General features: G+C 32.5%; 1 protein-coding gene across 2 annotated transcripts in view; it reads left to right on the top strand.

Annotated features, from left to right (window-relative positions):
• Positions 1–23,154, top strand: part of LOC142327297 (death-associated inhibitor of apoptosis 2-like) — a 71,366-nt gene that overhangs the window by 28,521 nt on the left and 19,691 nt on the right. For both annotated transcript variants that reach the window (XM_075370207.1, XM_075370206.1), the window contains one exon: positions 11,397–11,519. In XM_075370207.1, coding sequence (XP_075226322.1) covers positions 11,397–11,519 — 123 coding nt within the window. The remainder of the gene's footprint in view (positions 1–11,396; positions 11,520–23,154) is intronic.

Below are 23,154 nucleotides of genomic sequence, written 5' to 3'. Positions count from 1 at the left end.
TTTCCTATTTAAATATCATTATAATCATTAAATTTAATATTATAAATTCCACACAGATTATTTACTTTATTATTTTTGTTTTTTAAATACTTTATTATGTGGCGTTAGGTTTGTATGCTGGTTTAAATATTTCTTAATTGTAAATTTTAGTAATGTTTTCATTCATAGTGTTAGTGTATATTTTTCAATACTTAATGTATATTTATTCACTCTTTTTTGTCTTATTACGTATTGGTTGTAAGGTAGTTATTTTGTTTTAGTAGTTGTTTTTTTATAAAAATTATTAATTAAAGTAGAATCATATTCATTTTCAACCACTATGTGTTTTATGATATTTATTTCATTATTTAACTTTTCTTTGTGTGTATTTTTTATTGCTTTATTAATCATATTTGTTAACTGTTAATTTTATGAGAGGCCAAGGGTGATTTGATTTTTTATGAATTGTTATATTATTTGATGTAGGTTTTCTATTTACTGATGTTTTGGTTTGGTTGTCCTTGTTTATTTCAATATTGACATCTAAATAATTTAACATTTTATTATCTATTTCAGATGTGAATTTTATTATCATTATATGTGATGCAGTCTATGAAACCATGCCATAAGTAGGAAAAATCATTTTCTGGTTTTTACTGTTTCTAATAAACACAAAATTCTGAAAATTTTGACACTATAATCAATCTTCTATCATAAATACGAAATTTTTATTTGATTTTTCAAATTCGTTTTTGTGAAATGTTGATTTTCAGGAAAATGCATTTAAAGTTTTTGAGAAGTAAAATTCAATAACTCAGGAAAGAAAGAATGTTTCCATGAGAATATTTTATTAAAATTTTCAGAATTTTGTATAGAATTATGTTATATATTCTAAAAAAATAAACAGAATCATTTTAACATTTTTTAATAAAGAAGTATCGTAGGAAGTTCTGAAGAAATTACATTATTTTCACATCAAGAATTCCAGAATTTTTAAAAAATTCCAATTTCATTAGCAGTTCATTTACTGAACTCAAAGAAACAAATAAAAAATTACTAATAATACAAAGCGACATTACTGTTATGAATAAAGTGAAACAAAATGAATAACAAAACCATACAACTTATTATAAAAAATTACTTAAAAAATCATGAACATCACTCTACACAACATAAACAAGAAATGGAGACATGTGGCTGTTGTAACCAACTTTACAAAAAGTAGTAGTAAAATTTGTGCAAAATAATTGACTGAAATTGTAATTAATATTTTTTATTTAAAAAATAATTTCCTAAATCTTGTAAAACTGGATTAACATAATAAATATTACAGTACTTTCATTGCAACAAGCTCTGAAGAAACCATGTCATAAGTCGCAATGGAGTTTTAACATTACTGACTTATGGCATGGTTTCTAAAATGCGTAGTGTGTATTTCAAGATCCGTTTTTGGTATTTTAAAAGCTGTTGGCAACGTATGAATTTAGTTGAAAGTTTAGTTATTGAATTCATTCAACAGATGCTATTAAAACCTAAAAATAAATTTTTTCACGTGTTAATTTCATGTTTTTTTTCACTTGTTAATTTTTGTCCTGCTGCAAAATAACGCATGCTGACTTATGTTATGGTTTCATAGACTGCATCATATGAATCTAATTTCTTTAATATTATTGGATGTTTATTATTTATTACCGGGTTATATATAATGAGAATATCATCAACATACCATGTCCACATTAAAATATTTTATGTGTATGAGTGATGCCATTTACTAATGTACTCACAAAATTTGTAAATTTATTTTTGACATAATTTCTGATATGGAAATCCCTAATAACTAAACATTCTAGAATGTTTAGTGCCCTTATTTACATTTAAACTATTTAATTACCAATTCAAAACCATTTTTTGTATTAATAGTATTAGGTAAGTTCATTTTATTCCTAAGAATTTTATCTATTATTTTGGATATAACAGGGGGCAGATTTAAAATTGATTATAGGTCAAATTGGGATGTGTAATTTATGAATTTTTGGTAGTCCAATTAATTTAGGGGCAATCGGTTCCAAAGGATATTATTTAGAAAGTTATTTTAAATTATTATTATAATTTAAAATGTCATTCTAGATTATATCTAGTACTTTCATGTGATCCTGTATCCTGTAATTTCATGAAAAATTAAGATAAGATTATCTTTTCAATGTTCTGTACTAGATGGTTTATTTAGTAGAATTTAAATATAATTTAATAGCACAGAGGAATAATTTGAATCTTAAAAATATTAATTTCAGTAGAATAATGTGTGTGTGTGTGTGTGTGTGTGTGTGTGTGTGTGTGTGTGTGTGTGTGTGTGTATATTATATATGTTAATGTCAAATTTAATTGGCTCACTGAAAAATTTTTAGTGAATATATCTGATCGTTTTCTACAAAAAAAATATATTATTATGCATTTTTCAAAATGGTAAACACGACAAGAATTACAGAAGTACTTATATGAAGCTGAGAATTGTACAATAATAGGCCTACACACAAAGTGTTTTAATCAAAATTTATTACCTTCATTGTTTGCTGGTGTTCCATTTTAGTTTCCAACAGATATTCAAAAGTTAATGAAAGATAATGATTAAATACATTAAATAATGGAATTGGAAATTATAGAAGAAACTTAATTATTTTTAAATGTTAGAACAAAATAAAATCATATTAATTAAAAAGGGTGAATGCCATCCATATCACAAGAAATACCAGAATTTCTGAGGTTACTGTCATCACAATCATCATCATAATCATCACTGTCACTTTCACTTGCAAAGAAATAAATGATTCCATACTATTGTCAATATTGTGTACTTGTTGCATGTATTCAGCTACTGTTTCTTTGACTTTTTCACAATACAGCTTCTTAATTTTTTCATTCTTGTCAGCCACTTTATTTTCACATGGCCTTTGAACATCTTTGGTATCAAAAGTTATGCTACTTATCCTTTAACTTCTGACCAAAGCATCTCGACAGGATTTAAATCTATGTGGTATGGAGGTAGTTGGAGAACATCATTCCTTTCTTTTTTTTTTGTAAAAGTTTGTCAAACACATAGACATCCTGATCCCATAGGGGAAGTCACCCTTCATGTGGTGGTTTTGATCGCCACGCCACCCCCTCCATACCTAGCCCTTATGGGCTTTACCGGAGGTCATCTTCAGTACCTTGGCAATGACATTTTCGAGTCAATTGTATTATACTATTCAATAATGTAGGCTTATGAGTAATTATTTATCTTTTCATTAGCCTGGCTGTATTTGAAAACTGTGAGCACATAGCAAACAATGTAATTACATTGTTTCTTGATATAATTCTGAGAAAGGTTACTCAGTTCTAGAGTTATAATACTTGGCTTGTCTGTGTTTACTTTTATGATAAACAAGATCACAATAGATTATAAACTATGTTTATAATTGGACTATTGTAATGTTAGTTAAAATTTATCATTTAGTGTTTGTCTGCTAATGAAATTATAATAATTATTGAGAATAGCCCTATATTTTTGTAACATTTAAAAATATACTGTAACATTTCTTTTTATGGCAAAATACTTCATTATTAAGTATAAACAGCAAAATTAGAAATATTTGAAAGTAATCCATAATACCTAAAATTAAAAACGAAATAAAATGAACTAAAATGAATGCTTTCAGTTTGGATAACATGCATTGTACTAGCTGTCGTAGTCTAAGCTTCAAGATTCATTGCAGCAACTATAGTAGATTTTTGTTATATGATAAGTAAATTATTTATTTATTTGGTATAGTTAATACTCATGTAAAACACCAATTATATTTTCATGCTTTTATTTTACTTTATTCTTTTCTTATGTTCAGAGAATTATTTATTCATTCTGCTTATTTTTAATTTACAATTTTATTCAATCATTAAATTTTTAAATATGTTAAAAAGTTAATTATTATTTTTATACATTAAATTTCATAACCTTAATGTTTATCATTGACCTGACGTGAGCCATTCCTGAAAGGTGATATAGGCATTCTTAAGAATAGCAAATATTCCTTGCCTGGTGTATATAGAAAGTAAATTAGTTCCCTTCTTTACTGAGCCAAATGTACAGTTCCATTTCAGCTTGCAAAACTCATTGAAATGTAGATGAAATTAAGACTTGTAAGTAACTTCACTCTATTCACGATAGGGACAGTTACATGGTAAATCTCATTACTCTCAGTGAAAACAACGCTGATTGATGCCTCTTATAAAACACACCTGCTTTACATCTGTCGCAGCTACAAGAAAGAATGGGGCAGATAGTGTAGTAAAGTAACAAAATAATGTATTCGTTTCTGTTGTGAATATATGTTATATAAATTGTTTCAACTCAGATGGGGAAAATCTAGGTTATTTTGTTAATAGATATTTTAACATAAACATCCGTTGTTTAATAGAAATATGCAAACTTATTTGTATACGTATATTCTGTAACATGATAATAAAGAGAGGAGATGAAAGTCACAAATTTATGGTTATAAAAATTACACCATTTTGGTATCCAGAATTTAGATAACAAAAATTATAAATAAATAATAAAGAATATAGTTTATGTATTATGTAGGTGACACAAGGGAGTGTACTCGTTTTTGAATGAACATTACATATATAATTATACACCAAACTTTATTACTTTGATTTGAATAGGTGTGGGAAGGAATTCCATTTTTGTTGTGTAGAAAAAATCGCATCTGGAAGGTGATGTCCATCATCCATAATGGAATTTTCAAGTTGAGAGGTGAAGCTGCTCCATATGCATTCCAGTGTTTTCTGACTGATTTGCTGCATCTCTCTATGAATAGCTTTATGTTTGACTAATGTAAACTCTTTTTCAATGTAAACTCGCTCCTGTAAATACCCCTACAGAAAGAAGTCACTCTTACTGAGGTTGGGAGATCGAGGAGGCCAAGGTCCATCTCCAAACCTGGAAATCAGATTACCAGGAAACATTCACCATAGGATGTTCATGGAATGTTTAGTGGTGTGGGCTATAGCCCTACCTTCTCGGAGCCTCACATCTCGATCTGAGTTCAATATTTGTAGTTCTGGCAGAAAAGAGGTGTTTGTTATGTACGTGTAGCAATCGGAGTTCACTGTTATCACTACACCCTCCTCTTCAAAAAAAAATAAGGAGTGATAATGTTATGTTTGGATATCACACACCATAGTCATTCAGGGTGAATGAAAGGGCTGAAATAAATGTAAAATAAATAGCATTAGTTCAAATATATTTTAAAACAAAATTAATAAAGTTTGTGTTAAATTAACTATGTAATATTCATTCAAAAATGAGTACACTCCCAGTAAAAATAAAAATAAAATCAAAGATGTAGGTTTTAGATTGAGCAATTTTGTTTACAAAATACTGTTTAAATTAAAATAAAATTTGTTATAAATTAACCCTTAAAAAAGGATTTTAAAAATGAAGTAAGAAAAGTTATGTGGATGCTTTAGATTTATTGTTTTTAAAATGAAATTAAAATGTAAGATTATTTTATGAGAAGTTTAATAATGTTAGTAGGATCAAAAGTAAAAGTTAGTAAATTTGTAAAGTCAGTGTTGCATCTTTATCAATTAAGAAGTTTAAATGAGACATATTTCTCAAAATTCATGTCCAGCTTATTCTGTAAGAGTAAGTTTTCATATCCATAATACTTTATCAACATAAAGTCAAAGTAATACTTTTCCAGACATATGGTGATGTAGAGGCAAACACCCAATGAGCTTGTTTATAGTTTAAAAATGCAGGTGAAAAAAGATTCACTCGTTTAGGTTCCACAGTTTATTTGAGCTTGGCATAGTATAAAGTATAAAAGGTTTAACATAAAGTATAACATAAGTATAAGTTTAATACTGCGTTTACACACATCTGTTTAAGATTGACCTACGTTTGCAGTCCACGGCAGCGAGTCCGCAACTGCTATAAGAAACAGCATGTTGTTTAAATTTACATTTAGAATATGTTTAGTAACAGCACAGGACTGTCCGAGCCGGCATCTGGACCGCAACTCGCTCACTCACCCTTAGTCCCCACCACACTATTACTACTCCAACATGCCACCCCCATTGAAGGTGAAAACTTCAATTATCTGGTAAAGAAGTTGTATGCGTTGCCAGTAGTCAAGTCGGTTATGTTTAAATCGATCATTTCAGGAACAGGAAAGGATGTCAAAGATTGTCCAATTAGGAAGTGAGCGGGTGTCAAAGGATTTAAATCGTTTGGGTCAGTAGATAAAGCTGTCATAGGTCTAGAGTTTACACACGCTTCGATCTTTATGAATAAAGTTTCTAGTTCATCATACTTTAAGATATGGTTTCCTAGCACTCGTTTAAGGTGATTTTTTTACAGTTTTAACTCCCGCTTCCCAAATACCTCCAAAATGAGGTGATTTAGGAGGAATAAAATGCCAAATAATGCCAGCGTGTAGTGTGTTAATGTGCGTTTCATTAAATATTAGTTTAGTAATAGTATGATCATATGGAAGAAGAATTGGATTTTTGTAATTTGAATCGATTAGAGTGTTTTTTAATCTTCCACCTACTCGAAGAATATTGTTTTCATCAATGAATGGATTTAATGATTTAATTTTGTTACTCACGATCTTTCCAATCTTTTTTTTTAATGTCTTCATCAAATGTTTGTTGTACCTGTTTAATCCAAAGGATTTCTGCATTTTGTAGGTTGTTAGCATCAACATGACCAGTTTTTCTAGTTTTAGAGTTTCTGCAGTTATGTGTAAACTGTTGACACAAAGCAGTGACTTGTAACAGCTTAGACCAAGAAGGAAATCTGTTCATTAAGTCAACAGCTAGGTACAAATATTGCTACAACTTTTGTCTTTTTACGCTCTTCTAATTCTGGACTGATAGTAATTGTTTGAAGAGCTTCAGGCCATTCATCTTCAGCTTCAGATAGCCCATGTGGTCCATGCCACCAAAGAGATGAAGAGATAAGTATACTTGGCGTAGTTGATCTTGATATTAAGTCTGCAGAGTTATGCTGTGAGCGGACATGTTTCCAAATACAGTCACCAGTTAATTCTTGTATCTGAGCCACCCTGTTGCTGACAAATGCTTGCCATGTATTTGCTGGTGAATTTAGCCAATGTAATACTATCGTTGAATCCGTCCAAAGAGTGATAGAATGTATGTTCAATTTAATGGAGTCACGAATTTTATGGAGCAGTTCTGCAACCAGTAGCGCTCCGTATAGTTCTAGCCGTGGTAACGAGACTGATTTTATCGGAGCTACTCGTGATTTGGAACAGAGTAATTTAACTGAAATTGAATCGTACGAATATATATACAAGCACCAAAAGCCTTCTCTGACGCGTCGGAAAACCCATGTATTTCAAATCATTGACCCTTGTTTCCACTGAGGACTCTTCTATCAACTGTTAACTGATTTAATGAGATAAGTGATTGTCTGTATGCACTCCATTTCTGTTTAATATTATCAGGAACTGATTCATCCCAACCGAGGTCTTTGTTCATCCAAATTTCTTGCATTAATAATTTTGCTGCTATTACAATAGGTGATACAAGACCAATTGGGTCAAATATACGGGAAAAATAAACAGTGAAAATAAAAATAAGTATTTTTATCAGTAGCATGATTGAATAATTATTCTAAGTATAACCATGAAAGAATTTAAGAATAATACTAAACAAATATAAATGTTAACAAGTGAAATCCTTAATTCAAATTCTTGGAATTAATGCTTGTACATAACATAAAACAAAGATTACTAATGACTAATAAATTCTGAAGGTTTATGTAATCTTAAAAATATATTAATTAGGACATTATAGTTAGACAAAACAAACATAAGATCATTAAGAAACTGATAAGCGTAAGTGCACAAGAATGAGTTGATAATAAACATAAATTAAAATGTGCGTAGGTTAAACACGTAGGCTCTACTCTAAATAACATAAAAATGCAACATAACCATATTTTTTAATACTTCAAATGTTCATAACGAAACATATAACAAACAAACAATAATACATATAACCTGAAATTCACCTAATGAATGATTTTTACTTTTAAAAACTTGTAGGCGTATTTATAGCAAAAACTGTGCCTTTAACAAAAACATCAAATACATTCGAACAATAAAAAATACCTATAACTGTTTACTTTACTTAATAGTGAAATGGCAACATACAAAAATAAAAAATATCGGTGTCTAACTGAAAACAACATACAACAAATTCACAACTTTGATTGACATTACACCAAAATAATATAATAGCGCATAAACATGAAATCGATAAATTACTTATAAAACATCTTAACCTAAAGAAAACAAAGTTTTCACATAACTATTAATTTCAGTAGAATGTGTATAAAGAGGATACAAATTATCATGAGCGAAACGCAGTTCAAGCAGTTTGCGAAGCATACGTCGGCTGATGATATACCTCAGTGAGTGCGAACTGATGATATCGTAGTACGTAGTCAACGTAGAATGCAGTGGAATGATCCGTAGCCCCACACAAATCAGCATACAAATAATATAAAATTAAAATACCTTCAGTTTAAGATTTCCCATACAATAATGATGTTTAAATAACGATAACATTTATTGGTTTAATGTTTTCAAACTAAAGTTCAGTGCATCACCACAATTAAGAATGTATAAATTACGAATTGTTTATAGTTTATAATAATAGTTTAAGCTTACGTTTAACTTTGAAGACTGCCGAATCACTCAAAAGGTTTTCACATTCACAAAAGGTTTTCGTAATCAATCACGTCGAGTTCACCATGTTAATAGTTTAAAAATGCAGGTGAAATAAGATTCACTCGTTTAAGTTCCACAGTTTATTTGAGCTTGACATAGTATAAAGTATAAAAGGTTTAACATAAAGTATAACATAAGTATAAGTTTAATACTGCGTTTACACACATCTGTTTTAGATTGATATACGTTTGCAGTCCATGGCAGCGAGTCCGCGACTGCTATATGAAACAGCATGTCGTTTAAGTTTACGTTTAGAATACGTTTAATAACAGCACTGGACTGTCCGAGCCGGCATCTGGACCGCGACTCGCTCACTCACCCTTAGTCTCCACCACACTACTACTACTCCAACAGAGCTCAATACTGGGATGGAGGATGATGTGTTTTTCATGTTAAAATAAAAAAATGTCCCAGGTTTAGCAAAGATAAACAAAGAATACAAATAATCTAAAAAGAAAGCAGTTATGATAAAAAGAAAAAACAGCTAACCTTCTGTAAAAATTATTAAAATGTAAAATGAAGTGGCAGTAATTCTGAGGTAATATTTCCGATGTGATAATATTTTCCATTTGCTTAAAGAAATTTATTTTAGAAAAATTATGTATTATTTATACATCCATCATTTATAATTAAAAAGAAAAGCAATTGTAATTCTTCAATTTTATTGTTTTTAAGGTAAATAAATGTATGAGTTCAAAACCTTACTGAAAAATAAATGCTTCTTTCCACTGACACAATGAAGCAAAACATTGTGGATGTAAGAACGAAATGATCAGACCCAGCTGGTGAAAACTATTCAAAGAAAATATAGGAAAAGTGAAAGAGATGCTTATGAGAAAGAATGAAAACCTTAATGGTCTGCAGTGGATACAATACTTATTAGCGAACTATTGGGGGCCAGTTAAATGTAAGAAAGAACGAATGAAAAGAAAGAATTCTATTCAAAACTAAAATAAAATGTTCTGTACTGTAAAGTAAATATAGAATTGATGAATAATAGTTAATCAAACAAATTTACATCAAGTTAAAAACAAAAATAAGAAAATTAATATTAAATACATAAAAATAAACTTTTAAAAATTTAATTTAATCCTTTAAAATTTGAAAATAAAATATTTAACAGTCAAAACAAAATTATACAAATCATAATAACAAATGAACAAAGTTTAGAATACTTTTCATTTCATGAAAGAAATTACAAATTTCACAAAGCAAAAATCACATAATATATATATTAGTGGCCATTGTGTATGATATATATATATATCTGCATACATATGAGGTTTGATAAAAAAAAATACATTGAATTTTAGTTTTTCTTAAAAGATTTTTATTTATTCATCAATACTGATTTTGTCACTTTCAAAGTACTCCTTTTCAGATATACATTTGTGCCAGCACTTTTCCATTCTCGAAGCATCTCTGGAATGCAATTTCCGGTATGGCGTTTAGCTCCTTTAGCGATCTTGTCTTTATCTCTTCAGTGTTGGCAAAGCGTCGTCATTAATGGTTCTTTTCAGCTTGGGGATTAGCAAGAAGTCCGGGGCAGCCATGATGGGCAAATACAGAGGTTGAGGCATCATAACATTGTTGTTTTTGGCCAAAAATTTACAAAGAAGCAGTCTAGTGTGAGCAGGTGCATTATCATGGTTCAATTGCCATGAATTGTTTCACCACAGATCTGAGCATTTTCTTCAGATTGTTTCACACAAACGGTGTAGAGCTTGCAGGTATAAACCTTATTGACTCTCTGATAGTGATTTGGCAATTGTCCATAATCATTTTCTTCACTTTTTTGACGTCATCGGTTTTTTTTATATGCTGGGACATCCTGGGCGTACATCATCTTCAATGTCTTCAAGGCCCTCTTTGAAATGTTTGTACCACTTGTAAATGCTTGTTTTATTTTTAGAAAAATCATCAAAAGCAACATTCAGTATTTCCAATGCAGTACTGCACTCTGTTCCATTATTAAAGCAAATTCTTTGTTTCATTTTTTCCATAAATTAAAAATTGCTGACCATATCAAAACACATGTGATGTTTTCATCAGCTAAAATTAAGCTTCCAATATGGATATCAATGTAAACATACATTAGGGCCAAGTGAATCAACACAAAAAAAATTGTGATAATTTGACTTATACAGCCTGGAAAATTAAAAAATTCCATGTATTTTTTGTAAAACCTTTTTTTTTGTGTGTGTGTGCGCGCATAACACTAGAATAGATGATATTATAGTCGAGGATTGCATCAATAGATATAAAACTGTAGAATTACTTTAATTACATCACTACCATTCTAAGTAGTTGTTAGTTTTTAAAAATAGTTTGGCTTTTAATTAGACCAGCTCTATAATATTGTATTTCTGATGATGTAAAATGGTCATTGCAGATCATTGGAAAATTTCCATTAAATATTTGTGGGTGTTCAGTCATATGAGAGGAATAAAATAACTTTTATTAAGCAAGTGACTATTCTTATATAAATTTAAAAAAGTAATTAAACTTATTATTTATCTGAGTTTTATGTATTATTTTTTTTATTCATTTTTTTGTGTTGTATTCTAGAGTAAATATAAAAGTAGTATTAAATTTTATTATTTTGTTGAGCAGCTGGCACACTTGGAAGGAGTAAAACAAAATGAACGTGAAGGAAGCTTTGTACATCCACCAAGACCTCTTGTACCAATTACAGAAGCTGAGCTACAAGAACTTTTAAGTTCACCAGAGGCTGTGGTAAGGTTATAAAAGATTGTATTAGTAATTCTGTTAATTTAATATTGTCATTTTTCTATGTAGGTAACCATAATAGAAATTTTGAATGGGTCAGTTCTCTATTATACAAGTAATTGATTCCTGTCAGTCAAATATCATATGAACACTTTTTTTGAATCTGGATCCATTGGCATATGTATCCCTTGTTTGTGTAGAGAATGTAGCTATTGTTTGTTATAACCCAGAATAGCCAGGCCGGGTGTGCTGTTAACCACAACAGCAACAGGAGGTGAGTATTGACATAACAGGAGGCAGTATTGAGATATAACTGATCTGACGTGGCCTTATAACTTTTTGTACAAGAAAATAGTATTAACCTCTTTGTGTCACCCTGACCCATAAAGTAATAGTTTTTATGTGTTATTTTCTTATTAGTTTATTTTATGAATGTATTTCCTTTTGTACATAGTATTGTCATATTAGAGGTTATTTTTATTATAGTATTCATTTTTTTGGGTTTTCTTCACTGTTGGTTTTAACGACCAAGTAGCTTTTTTTTATTTATCCAGAAGTTCCCGAGTCCAATTCATGTTGAGAAATGACATTTTTTCACCCATTTCGTATTCCCAAACACAAGCTTTGAATTTTTTGTAGTGAATTAATCATCAGCCAACAAAAAACTCCATGAATTTTAAAATGTCTCAGAACTTTTATAAAAAAGTTCCTAAAACTAATTACAAAAAATTAGTTATGATTAACCAGGTGTGTGTAGAATTATTTGTGGTTATAAGATTTGACCTCTCTAAAAATACTAGAGAATCTAAGAAATGTTAATTAGGTATTAGATTTCATAAAGGGAAAATCCTGAAATTCACCTCCCCACGGTGTAGAGGGGCAATGAGTGTGTGTATTAAAGTTGATTGTTGGTATATACAAGCAGCTAACAAATAAAGAAACCACTCTGGATAAGGAGCTCTGCCCCTACAAATACCAACAGTCTTTCTGGTGGGCAGATGAGGGGCAGAAATTGCCTCCAAAGGCAGAAGAAATTTCTATAGGAAGTCAACAGCATTAGGATACAGAAAGCAATGGAATACCACTATATTACTTTTTCCTAATCAGACACCATGGTGATGTCTTCTTTTGTTAAATATTCCATAGGTAAATTGGCTTCCCATTTGGATCTCAAGTGAAAGCAGCAGAAGGAGTGTGAAAGAAAAGACAAAGCATTGAGATTGGGTACACAGAATGTAAGAACATTATTGTCATCAGGTAAGTTGGAATACGTGAAGAGAGAAATAAAAACAAATAAAATGGATGTGGGAGGGATAAGCGAGGTTAGATGGGAGGGAAAAGGAGAGTTAAGAAGTGTTTAAATTACCTATGTTACTCAGGCATTGAAAGAGGAAAAAACAGAGTAGAAATAGCTGTAAAAAAAAATAGTGTAGCAAGAAAAGTACAAAAAGTAATTTATCTGGATGATGGAGTAATAGGTTTAAGGATTGGAATGCTGCCAAAGGAAGTAACAGTTTTCAAGTTTACATGCTGCTGTCTGAATATAAGGATGAAGATATTAAAAAGATGTACAATAACATTGAGGAGATATTAGAGAATGAACAGGATTGCTGTAAAATAATTATAGGGAACTGGAATGCACTGGTGAAAGAATTTTTTTTTTTTTTTCATCGCCCAGCTGGTGGGAGAAGACGAAGATGGAAAGACAGTGGGTAAGTTTGGATTGGGAACACAAAATGAAAGAAGAAACAGGCTGGTTGAATTTTGCCAAGAGAAGGATTTGTTCATTATGAATACAGTTTTTTAAGAATCAAATGAAGAAGGTGTACTTGGACAAGACCGACAATTGGATTTGGCTTTCTAATAGATCATTTTTTGGTTGAAAATATATACATGAACGCTGTTAAGGCAAATAGGCTTCCAGAAGCCGACATAGGAAGTGATTATTAACTATTAATGATAGAAATGAAAATAAAATTAAAAAGAATTCAAACTGCAATAAAGGTAAAAAAATGGAATATAGAGAGCATAGGGAGAGTAAAAGTGGGTGAAATCAGCATTTCACCCACTTTTACTTTTACTTTTGTCAGCACAAAGGCAATTTTTTTTTGTGGCCAAACCATTTTCATGTTATCATTGCCCGGAAAACAAAAATTTTAAATATAACAAACAATATATAAAAATTAAAATTTGAAAAAATAAAACGTACAACTACTGTCACAGCTAACTGAAAAATTACATATAAAACAAAGTCCTAGAGGAGTGTAAAGGGCTCTTTCTTGGATAACAGAAAGAATAAAGTTCTAACAAAATTTATAACAATTATTAAAAAAAGAATTATAACAACATTAAAAGGTATGTAAAATACTAATGTCGCAGAAATAAAAACACTCTGTCTAACTTTTTATCATTGCCCAGGCTTTGACGTATGTTCTTGGGCAATTTAAATTTACAACGCAAGGCTGCACAACATATGCAATCCACAAGCATGTGGCACACAGTCAAGTGGCTGTTGCATCATACACAGATTGGTGCATTTACTGTTGACATTAGATTCCTGTGATTGACTGTTATGGTATGGCCTAAACTCAAATGACCACTTTCTCCTGACAAAGTTTTCTGCGTGAGGATTCCCATGGCAACACATTGTCTTTAATGTGCCGGAATTTATTATCGACTATACCAGTCCAGTCACCTTACCACTTTGCTTGAAGACTGTGTTTTACACAGTTAATAAAATCACATGTAATAACAAGTGGTGAAGGACAGGTTGACTATATGCATCTTTAGCAGCAGAATCTGCACATTCCTTGTTCGGAATTCCCATGTGGCTAGGGATCCAGCAAAAACACACTTGTTTGTTGCAATAGTTCAACTCAGCAATTGCATTATAAATTTCAGTGACAATAGGATGTCTATCAAGTACAAATCATCTAGAGCTTAAAGTGCACTATATGCATCACTACAGATAAGGATATGACAGTATTTTGGGTTAATGATATTCAAAACCTTATTGGTAACGTACGGTACAGCAGTAAATACACTTATAATATTAGGGAGCCCAAACATACAGCTTCTGTTGTTAACAAACAACAAATGCGCATCCAACAGTATCATTCTGTTTTGATCCATCTGTGTATGCTATTGTGTCTGGGTTTATTTTGCAGAGAATATGGAGAAACATTTGCTAAAAGATAATAGGTGGTTTTGATTCTTTATTATTATTATTATGCTTTTACGGCCAACATGGGACCACTTAAGTCGATTTTAGTTGGATCTTTTCTGAGAAAAGCGTGTTATTTTACTCTTTCGAGCTGCCCAGTATTTCTTCATCCGTTCAGATCTTGCTTTCTTTTCTTCATCCGTAAACACCCTCTTCGTTGTATTTTGTCGTTTGTCTGTCTTTTGTTTAAATCTAATGCTTTTATCTTTTAGCTTTGTAATTTTTCCAGTTTTATTCTGTAGGTCGGTCAGGGAAATTCCCAATTCTTTCATATCTTCTCTAATTTCTTTGATCCATCCTACTTCTAGCTTTTGGAACCAGAGCTTTTCAATGATATTTCTTGACAGTCTTGTTTGCGGTGTCCTTATGAGATGACCGAAGAAAGAGATTCTTTTTTTCCGCATAGTATCAGTAACAGGCTCTATTTCTCGATACACCACCTCATTTGGCACAATCCACCATTGGCCTTCTTTTTGGTGTTTTTTATGGATACACGTTCTGACAATTCTCCTCTCTATTTTCAGAATTTTTTCAGTTCGGTTTTTCTGAGTGATTTTGAAAAGGGTCTCGCTTTCGTAGGTGACTTCTGGCTGTACTACAGTTTTATAATGTTTAAGTTTTGTTTTAGCAGAAAGGCATTTTTTGTTATATGTTGACCAAGTTAATTTTTGGGATTTAATCATTTTATTTGTCCTGTTTTGCCATGTCACTTTTTCATTTAAATTATAAGTTATTATTTCCCCTAGATATTTAAATTGTTTTACTATTTTAATTTTCTGATTGTTTACCGTAATGTGCTCTATTACCAGAGGATCTATGGCCATTAGTTCAGTTTTTTCGAAAGAGATATGAAGACCTATCTTTTGTGCTAGGTTTTGAAGGCTCATGATTTGTGTTTTGGCTTCTTGAATATTATTTGCTAAAAGAGCGAGGTCATCTGCAAATCCTAGGCAATTTAGTGTGATGGAGTTTTTCTTAGTACCCATTTTTATATTTTTGGGATTTATTTCATACCATTTTCTCATGACAAATTCAAGGGCGCAGTTAAAAAGGAGTGGTGAGAGGCCGTCTCCTTGCCTCAATCCAGTTTTTATGTAGAAGGGTTGAGAGAGTTCACCTCTGAATTTCACTCTGGACTGGGTATTGGTTAAAGTTAATTTTATCATGTTTACGAGTTTAGGGTGAAGGCCCAGGTTTCTCAGAATATTCAGCATGGATGGTCGGTGTATACAATCATAGGCCCTTTTAAAGTCGACGAAGGTGATTATTAGTTGTTTTTTCCGTCTTTTATATAAGTTCATCATAAGTTTTAGGGATATTATTTGCTCCGGGCAACCTCTCCATGGCCTAAATCCCCCTTGGTATTCCCCAAGTTCCAGTTCAAGTTGGTCTTTGCATCGGTTGTATATGATTCTCGACAGGATTTTGTATGTGCAATCCAGGAGAGATATGCCTCTGTAGTTTTCAGGATTAGTTTTATCCCCTTTTTTATGTAATGGATGGATGAGGGCTGTGGTCCAGTGTTCTGGAAGTTTTTCTTCGTTCCATATTTTCACGAGGCATAGATGTAGGGAAGTTTTGACTGAATAAACTGATGAGTGTTTCCAGAGTTCTGCGAAAAGCTGGTCTTCTCCGCTTGCTTTGTAGTTTTTTATTTCATTTAAGGCTGCGAGAACTTCTTGAATTGTTGGCGGGTTGATATTTACTGGTGAAGTTTTAACTGGAGTTTCAGTGTCAATCTCAAAAAGCTCTGGGGGGTCGTCACAGTTGAGGATTCTATTGAAGGTTTCTGCCAAAATTTCAGCATTTTCTTTATTGGTGTGGGCCATATTTCCTTTTTTTCCTCTCAGCATAAGGGTGGGTGGTTCATATCTTTGAAGAGCCTGATCAAAAATTTTATAATAGTCTCGGAAATTAGTTTTCTTGGAACTTTCTTCTATTTGCTGAATCAAGTTTTTTTGGGCTTGTCGTTTGGTTCCTCTTATAATTTTCTGAGTTATTTTCCTTTGTTTGGTGAATTCATGGTTAGATTCTTCAGTTTTCTGGGTTTGGTGGTTGATCCAAGCCCGGTGTCGGTCTTTGACTGCTTTGTCACATTCTTCATTCCACCATTGGTGTTTTTTTCTTGGGTTTATAGGGGCTAGTTCTTCAGCTATTTCTTTCAGTTGGGATGTCAGTTCTTTTAAATTATTAGTTAATTTGATTTTTTTTGTTGTTTCTTCAAAGATGGCATTGTTTATTAATTTATGTGGATCATAAGCTCTTTTGTTTTTAGGTTGGGATTTTTTCTTTTTATGCGGGGTGAATTTTATTTTAACTTTAATTAAGTAATGGTCCGATCCAGTATCTGTTCCTCTCAAGACTTTTACATTATAAATCTCCTTGTGATAATTCCGGTCCATGCAAACATGATCCAGTTGCCATTCTCCTTTTTTCCAATCTGGGTGTTTCCAAGTCTTCAATTTGTTTGGTTTTCTCATAAAATAGGTGGATTTTGAGATCATATTATGGTTTCTGCAAAATTCGACAAGTCTTTGGCCGTTCTTGTTAGTTTTCTTTTGGGCAGGCCATTTTCCGATAATATCACGATATCTTCGTTCTTTACCAAGTTGGGCATTAAAGTCCCCTATTAAAATCTTCGTGTGGGTCTTATTTATGTTGTTTGCAGTTTGGTCAAGAAGTTCCCAGAATTTGTCCATCTCTTCTCTATCTTTTTTAAGATTGTTTTTGTCATTGGTGGGAGCATGGACATTTATTATGGTGTAGAATTTATTGGCTGATTTTAGGGTTAAGGTTGAAATCCTGGGGGAGTAAGACTTAAATTCTACGACTGAGTCAATTATTTTAAGATTGATTGCAAATCCTGTTCCGAACTGTGGGCAATTCTTCATCACACGTTTCCCGGGGATTCCTTTGTAAATTCTGTAACCCTGAGATTCAAACGGCTGTCGATCGGTGTTTCTCATTTCTTGAAGTCCTGCGATTAGGATATTTTGTTTGTCCATTATGTCTGTTAGAGTTTTTAGTTTGCCGGGTTGAGTTAGAGAATTAATGTTGTGAGTGGCAATGTAGTTTATTTGCTTGTGTCTTATCCTCAATTTTGAAGTTGTGTTGTTTTTGGGTGTTTCCAAACGCTCTGATTCATTGTTATCTTTTAAGCAGCTGCCCACCGGATCCGAGTGCAGCCTTCTCTGGTATTTACCAGACGGTGGATTTTTTCTTAAAAGACCTTCCATATTTGACTTTCAAAGGCAAGTCAGCCTTGGGTGGGAATAAATTCCTGAGTTACAACTCTGGATGTGATCCAGAGAGGTGATTCCGATTTAGTTCACCAGTAGAAATCTCCACGTTTCTAACTGGTTATCCAGACGAACCAACGTGGAGGCGCAAACCGATTTTTTTTAATTGAGATTTTAAGTATGGAGAAAGTTTAAATCGGTTCCGGAATCATTTCGTCCTTTTTGATTCTTTATTATATATCATAAAAGGTCAAACAAAAAATTTATAAGGTTAATTCTCCACGGAGAATATGAACATAGATACATTGGAAAAATAGAAGGTGTATCAATATTTATTAGGTGTAAATGTCGGATAACACACCCATAGGTACAGTATAACATGGATGTTCTTCATACCTTCGTAAATTAGGATTTGCAAGGACTGTGTTAAAAGCCGGATGATTCGGTTGCCCTTTAAGACATGCAAAGTAAGATGCTAGAAGTTGGTCCCATCTATCCCAAAGTGATGCTTCACTGCATTCAACAAGTATGCTAGTGACGGGCTAGTGATCTTGTTGCCACATACATGCTGAGTTTCACGTTGGCGAATGCAACGCTAGCAGCTCAGATGTAAATGGGAGTACAGTATACATACATACCTGCACAAGCGTCACTTCCACCTAGAAGCTGACTGCGCAGCTCTCCCATCATCAGGAGACAATTAGCTCTCCATTTAGAAAAATGTGTGGTATAAAAGGGACCCACATGTGAGAAAAGACTACACATTTTGTTTTCTTGGGTGAAAAAGTGAAGCCAGTAACTTTGGACCAAGCTTCAAGGTGAGATGTAGTGTTCTGTAGTAGTCTCTTTACTGTGGCTGTTGAGCAGGACATAATATATATAGGAAAATCATCAAAAGATAAAGAACATGAAATAGGGATTGCACACTTTCAGTAATATTGTTGATGGCCATAGCGAAGAAGGTGGCACTTCATGCACTATCTTGAGGCACTCCTTTCTCCAAGGTACCCATAAGCATGCTACCTGATAAAGAATCTCCTACACGAACACAGAAAGTTTGGTCATTTAAGAAACTCCTAATAAATAGAAGCCTATTGCCCTGACTGCCCATTCTTTAAGAGTGTTTAAAATACGAAATCAGGCCATGTTGTACACCTTGCTGATATCAAAAAAGATAGCAACAAGGTGCTGGTCGAGTAGGAAAGCATTTTGAATAACTTGCAGTGATACTAAATGGTCAATGGAAAATCTTCCTTGGCAGAAACCATACTGTTCTGTAGATAAGAGGCCATGGCTTTCTAAGTACCATGTAAACCTGCAGTTCACCATTCTCTCCATCAGTTTGCATAAAATGCTTGTCAAGGAGATAGGGCGGTAGCTTTAGGAGCATGCTTTGTCTTTTCCAGGTTTAAGTATTGGTACGACAGTGGCTTCTGATTAGACTGGGGGGAAAACTTGTGCAGAGAATAAACAACTATAAGTACGCAATAGATATTGTATCTCTAAATGGATAAGGTGTGAGAGCATGCATACTGAGGCGAATGTCCAGGAGAGGTGTCACTTAAGTTTTTAAGCATGTGTGACACTTAAAAATTTACATTTGTTGAATGTAAATGGAGCATTTAATGTACCGACCAAATCAGCTGCGTTTAACAATAATACTTCCATCTGTATCTTGTACGTCTGAAATTTGTTAGTGTATGATGAAGTGAGAGACACCAAGCAGAAAGAATCTGCTAAGGTAGTTGCCACAACAGAAGATTATGAAAGGAGTTCTCCTTCATGAATGAGTTCGAGAATGGACTTTTTCAGTGATCTGCACAAAATAATTTCGGTGATTGCACAACGCTTCTTTCACACAGCAGACATAGGAGCAGTGCATGAGATGATGTCCACATATTTTGTCTAGAATACCCAATGGCAAACCGCTGTAGCCTTATGGTACAAATTTAAATGTTCATTTGTAGGCCTGTTGGTTAATTTGCACTGTTTCCTAATAGCATTTTGGCAGTCATCATTCCACCAAGAAATGGAAGGATGTCTATTGTTTTCAGATGTTTGTGAATATATCTATTAGCATTCTCAAGTACCAGGGATGTAAAAGAGGTAAGTTAAGCACCATCGTCATACTGTGATGAGAAGGCTAACCGAAGGAAAAGGCTAACCGAGGAGGCTGTGAAGGAGAAGGATAACCGTTCCAGTTAGATTTTTCACCAATCCATCTCCATTCTCTTTTGTTCACTCTGCGTTTGACACCAAAAATATAATAATTGGCCTGTGGTCACTGTCATAAGTCATCACAAGTAGACCAATTAAGACCAGGAAGTAAAACTGGTGAGCATAAGGAGAGGTCGATGTTGGACAGTGTACCAGACAATAACAACATGAATGTGTATGACCCATCATTTAGTAGACAGAAGTCTAAGTCTTGTCTCACTGTGTTAATCATTTTTCCTTGATAGGAGCAAAAAGATGAGCGCCATGAAATGTGGTGGCATTAAAGAAAGTCTCCTACTATTAATGATGGCAATGGAATCTGTGTGATGAGATTTGATATGTCTAGAGAATTGAACTCAGAGTTCGGTGAGAGATACAGATTGCAGATATGCAATTTAAAGGAGTCAGAGATTTTTGCAGCAGCAGCAGCAGGAATGAGGGTAGCTAGTGGTATCCGACACCTCATTCTGCATGAAAATAGCAACTCCACCACTTTCTCTGCTGTGGTGCTGTCTCTGTGAGACAGTCAGTCGCATCTCTCACAGAAATAGCCTCTAGTACTACCATATCTTTTAGAAAGTGCATTTCTTGGATGCACATTATTGGAAAGGAAGCTGCAGTGAAAGGAATTGGTTTCTATGAAGGATCCTAGGCAATGTAATCTTGGCTAACAAGAAATAATATGAAAAATGGAAGAAAGAAGAAAATATAAAAATAAGGAAAAAGTACAACAGACCAGTCTATTGAAGATTGCATAACGAATTAAAGAAAGAAACAATAAAGTTAGGGAAAGTTAGCTAAAAGAAGAATGTAAAGACATAGAAGATTTAGAAAAGAAAGGAAGTACGACATGTTGCATAAGAAGATAAAAAATGTCACGTGGGATAGAAGAATCCTACTTATAAAATGTTAGAAATTGAGAAGAAAGATGATGGTAAAAGCATTTATAAAGAAGATGAGATAAAGAAATGATGTCATTCATATATAGGACCTGCATGTAGAGGAGAAGGAAATGGAAGCTGAGGTGGGAGAAAAGTTTATAGAAGAGAAGAAAGGCCCACCAATTTTTTAGATCTGAAGTTGTACAAGCTATTAAAGACATGAATAACAAGCATAGATGGAAGAAATATAAATTGTCAGTTTTGCTGATTGTAGCTAAAGATACTCTGATACTACAAGGAATGATAAAAGCATTAGGAATAGGGATGAAGGAATATGGGATGAAAATAAATGTGAGGAAAACAAAAGTTATAAAGGTGAATGAGAGGGAAGTTACGGATGTTGTAACAGCAGAAGACTGAGATATATCTTTTTACTTGTTCAAGTATTTCAGGACAGTACTAACTGAAAATGGGAAGAGTAAAGAGATTGAGATGAGAATTCTAATGGCAAAGGAGCCTTTTTTTCCTTAGAAAAAAACTTCAACAACTTGGATCTGAACCTGAGGAAGAGATTGGTAAAGTGCTATGTTTAGAGTATACTTTTATACAGTTGTGAAACATGGACACTGGGGGAAAAGGAAAAAGATAGGAATGAGGCTTTTGAGATCTGGGTGTGGAGGAGAATGGAGAAGATAAAATGAGTCAGAATAAGTAACGTAGAAATATTAAAAAGAAGAAATGAAAATAAAACAATATTGGTGACTATCTGAAGGAGGAAAGGAAACTGGATTGAGCATATAATTACAGGAAAAGGAATAATAAATACATTTCCTTAAGGCTCTATTGTTGAACAGAGCCTTCAAGAAACTTCAAGGTGGTTGAGTTTCAATGAAGGTGAAAAAATAAAAGGAAGGAGAGGCTGAAGTTAATAAATGACATAAAAGGTTATGATGAGGCAAAAAGAAAAGCTTGGGACAGAAATAGATGGAGACAACAGTAGTGCCAGGGACTTGCCAACAGGCAGAATACCACATGTAAGAATTGTAATAAATTCTATACAGGTATGATGAATAGAACACTTAAAAAAATGTAAGGAACACTTACAAGCATTTAAATGTAATAAACATAAATCAAACTAGGCAGATCTCATAAAATACAACAGACATTCATTTTCAAATTTACTGAATGTAAAAGTATTAGAAATTAGTAATAGTAAATCAAAAACACAGTTTCTTGAAAAAATATTTGTAATAAAGTACAGTGTTATTAATATATAAATGAGCAAGTGAATTTTGAATATTATGAACACATTAAACAATTAGTAGAACTTATATAATTATAAATTCATCCAATAGATAGCTGTGTATATTATTATCAGTGATAAATTTTCCTTCAAATTACCATTTAACCCAATGGGCTGGTCTAGTGGTTAACTCGTAGCAAATCAGTTGTATAACAGCTATTTTTGAAGTGGGAGGTTCTGAGTTATAAAGCCTATTAAAACTTATTTGCTGTATACAGATTTGAGTGCTAGACAATGGATACCGATGTACTTTAGTGGTTGGGTTTCAATTAACCACACGTCTCGGGAATGATCAGCCTTAGTCTGTACAAAACTAGACCTCATTTACATGTCATACATATTATTCTCATCTCATTTAGCCATTGTGGGGGTTTGCTTATTGTTCATTAGTTGAACAATATAGAGTACACAATATAAACTACACAAGTTTAGTTGCAATGTACACATTAGGAGAATAAAAAAATTACCATTTTTTACCATCTAACTTAGAATGGGTAACATCCTTCTTTTTTTTAAATTTTAATATCTGATGAAGCAGTGTGCTCTATGAAAGCGCTAATGTGAATTTTTTCAACAAAAAAAAGCAGTAAGTGATATTTTTATATTATTTTATTTATTATTGATAATAAAAATCACTGTATACGATGTCTCTTTAAAAAAATATAACCAAACCTTTTCTAACAACAAAAGATTTATTGATTACTTACACTGTTATATGATTAATATTTTTTTAAGTGCTTTTCTTCCCATTCTGCACACTTTTCCTGAAGTCCCTTCC

Source organism: Lycorma delicatula, chromosome 7, assembly GCF_047948215.1.
Source record: "Lycorma delicatula isolate Av1 chromosome 7, ASM4794821v1, whole genome shotgun sequence".
Lineage (NCBI taxonomy): Eukaryota > Metazoa > Arthropoda > Insecta > Hemiptera > Fulgoridae > Lycorma > Lycorma delicatula.
The sequence above is the reverse complement of the archived record's forward strand: the minus strand, read 5'-3'. Positions and strand labels throughout refer to the sequence as shown.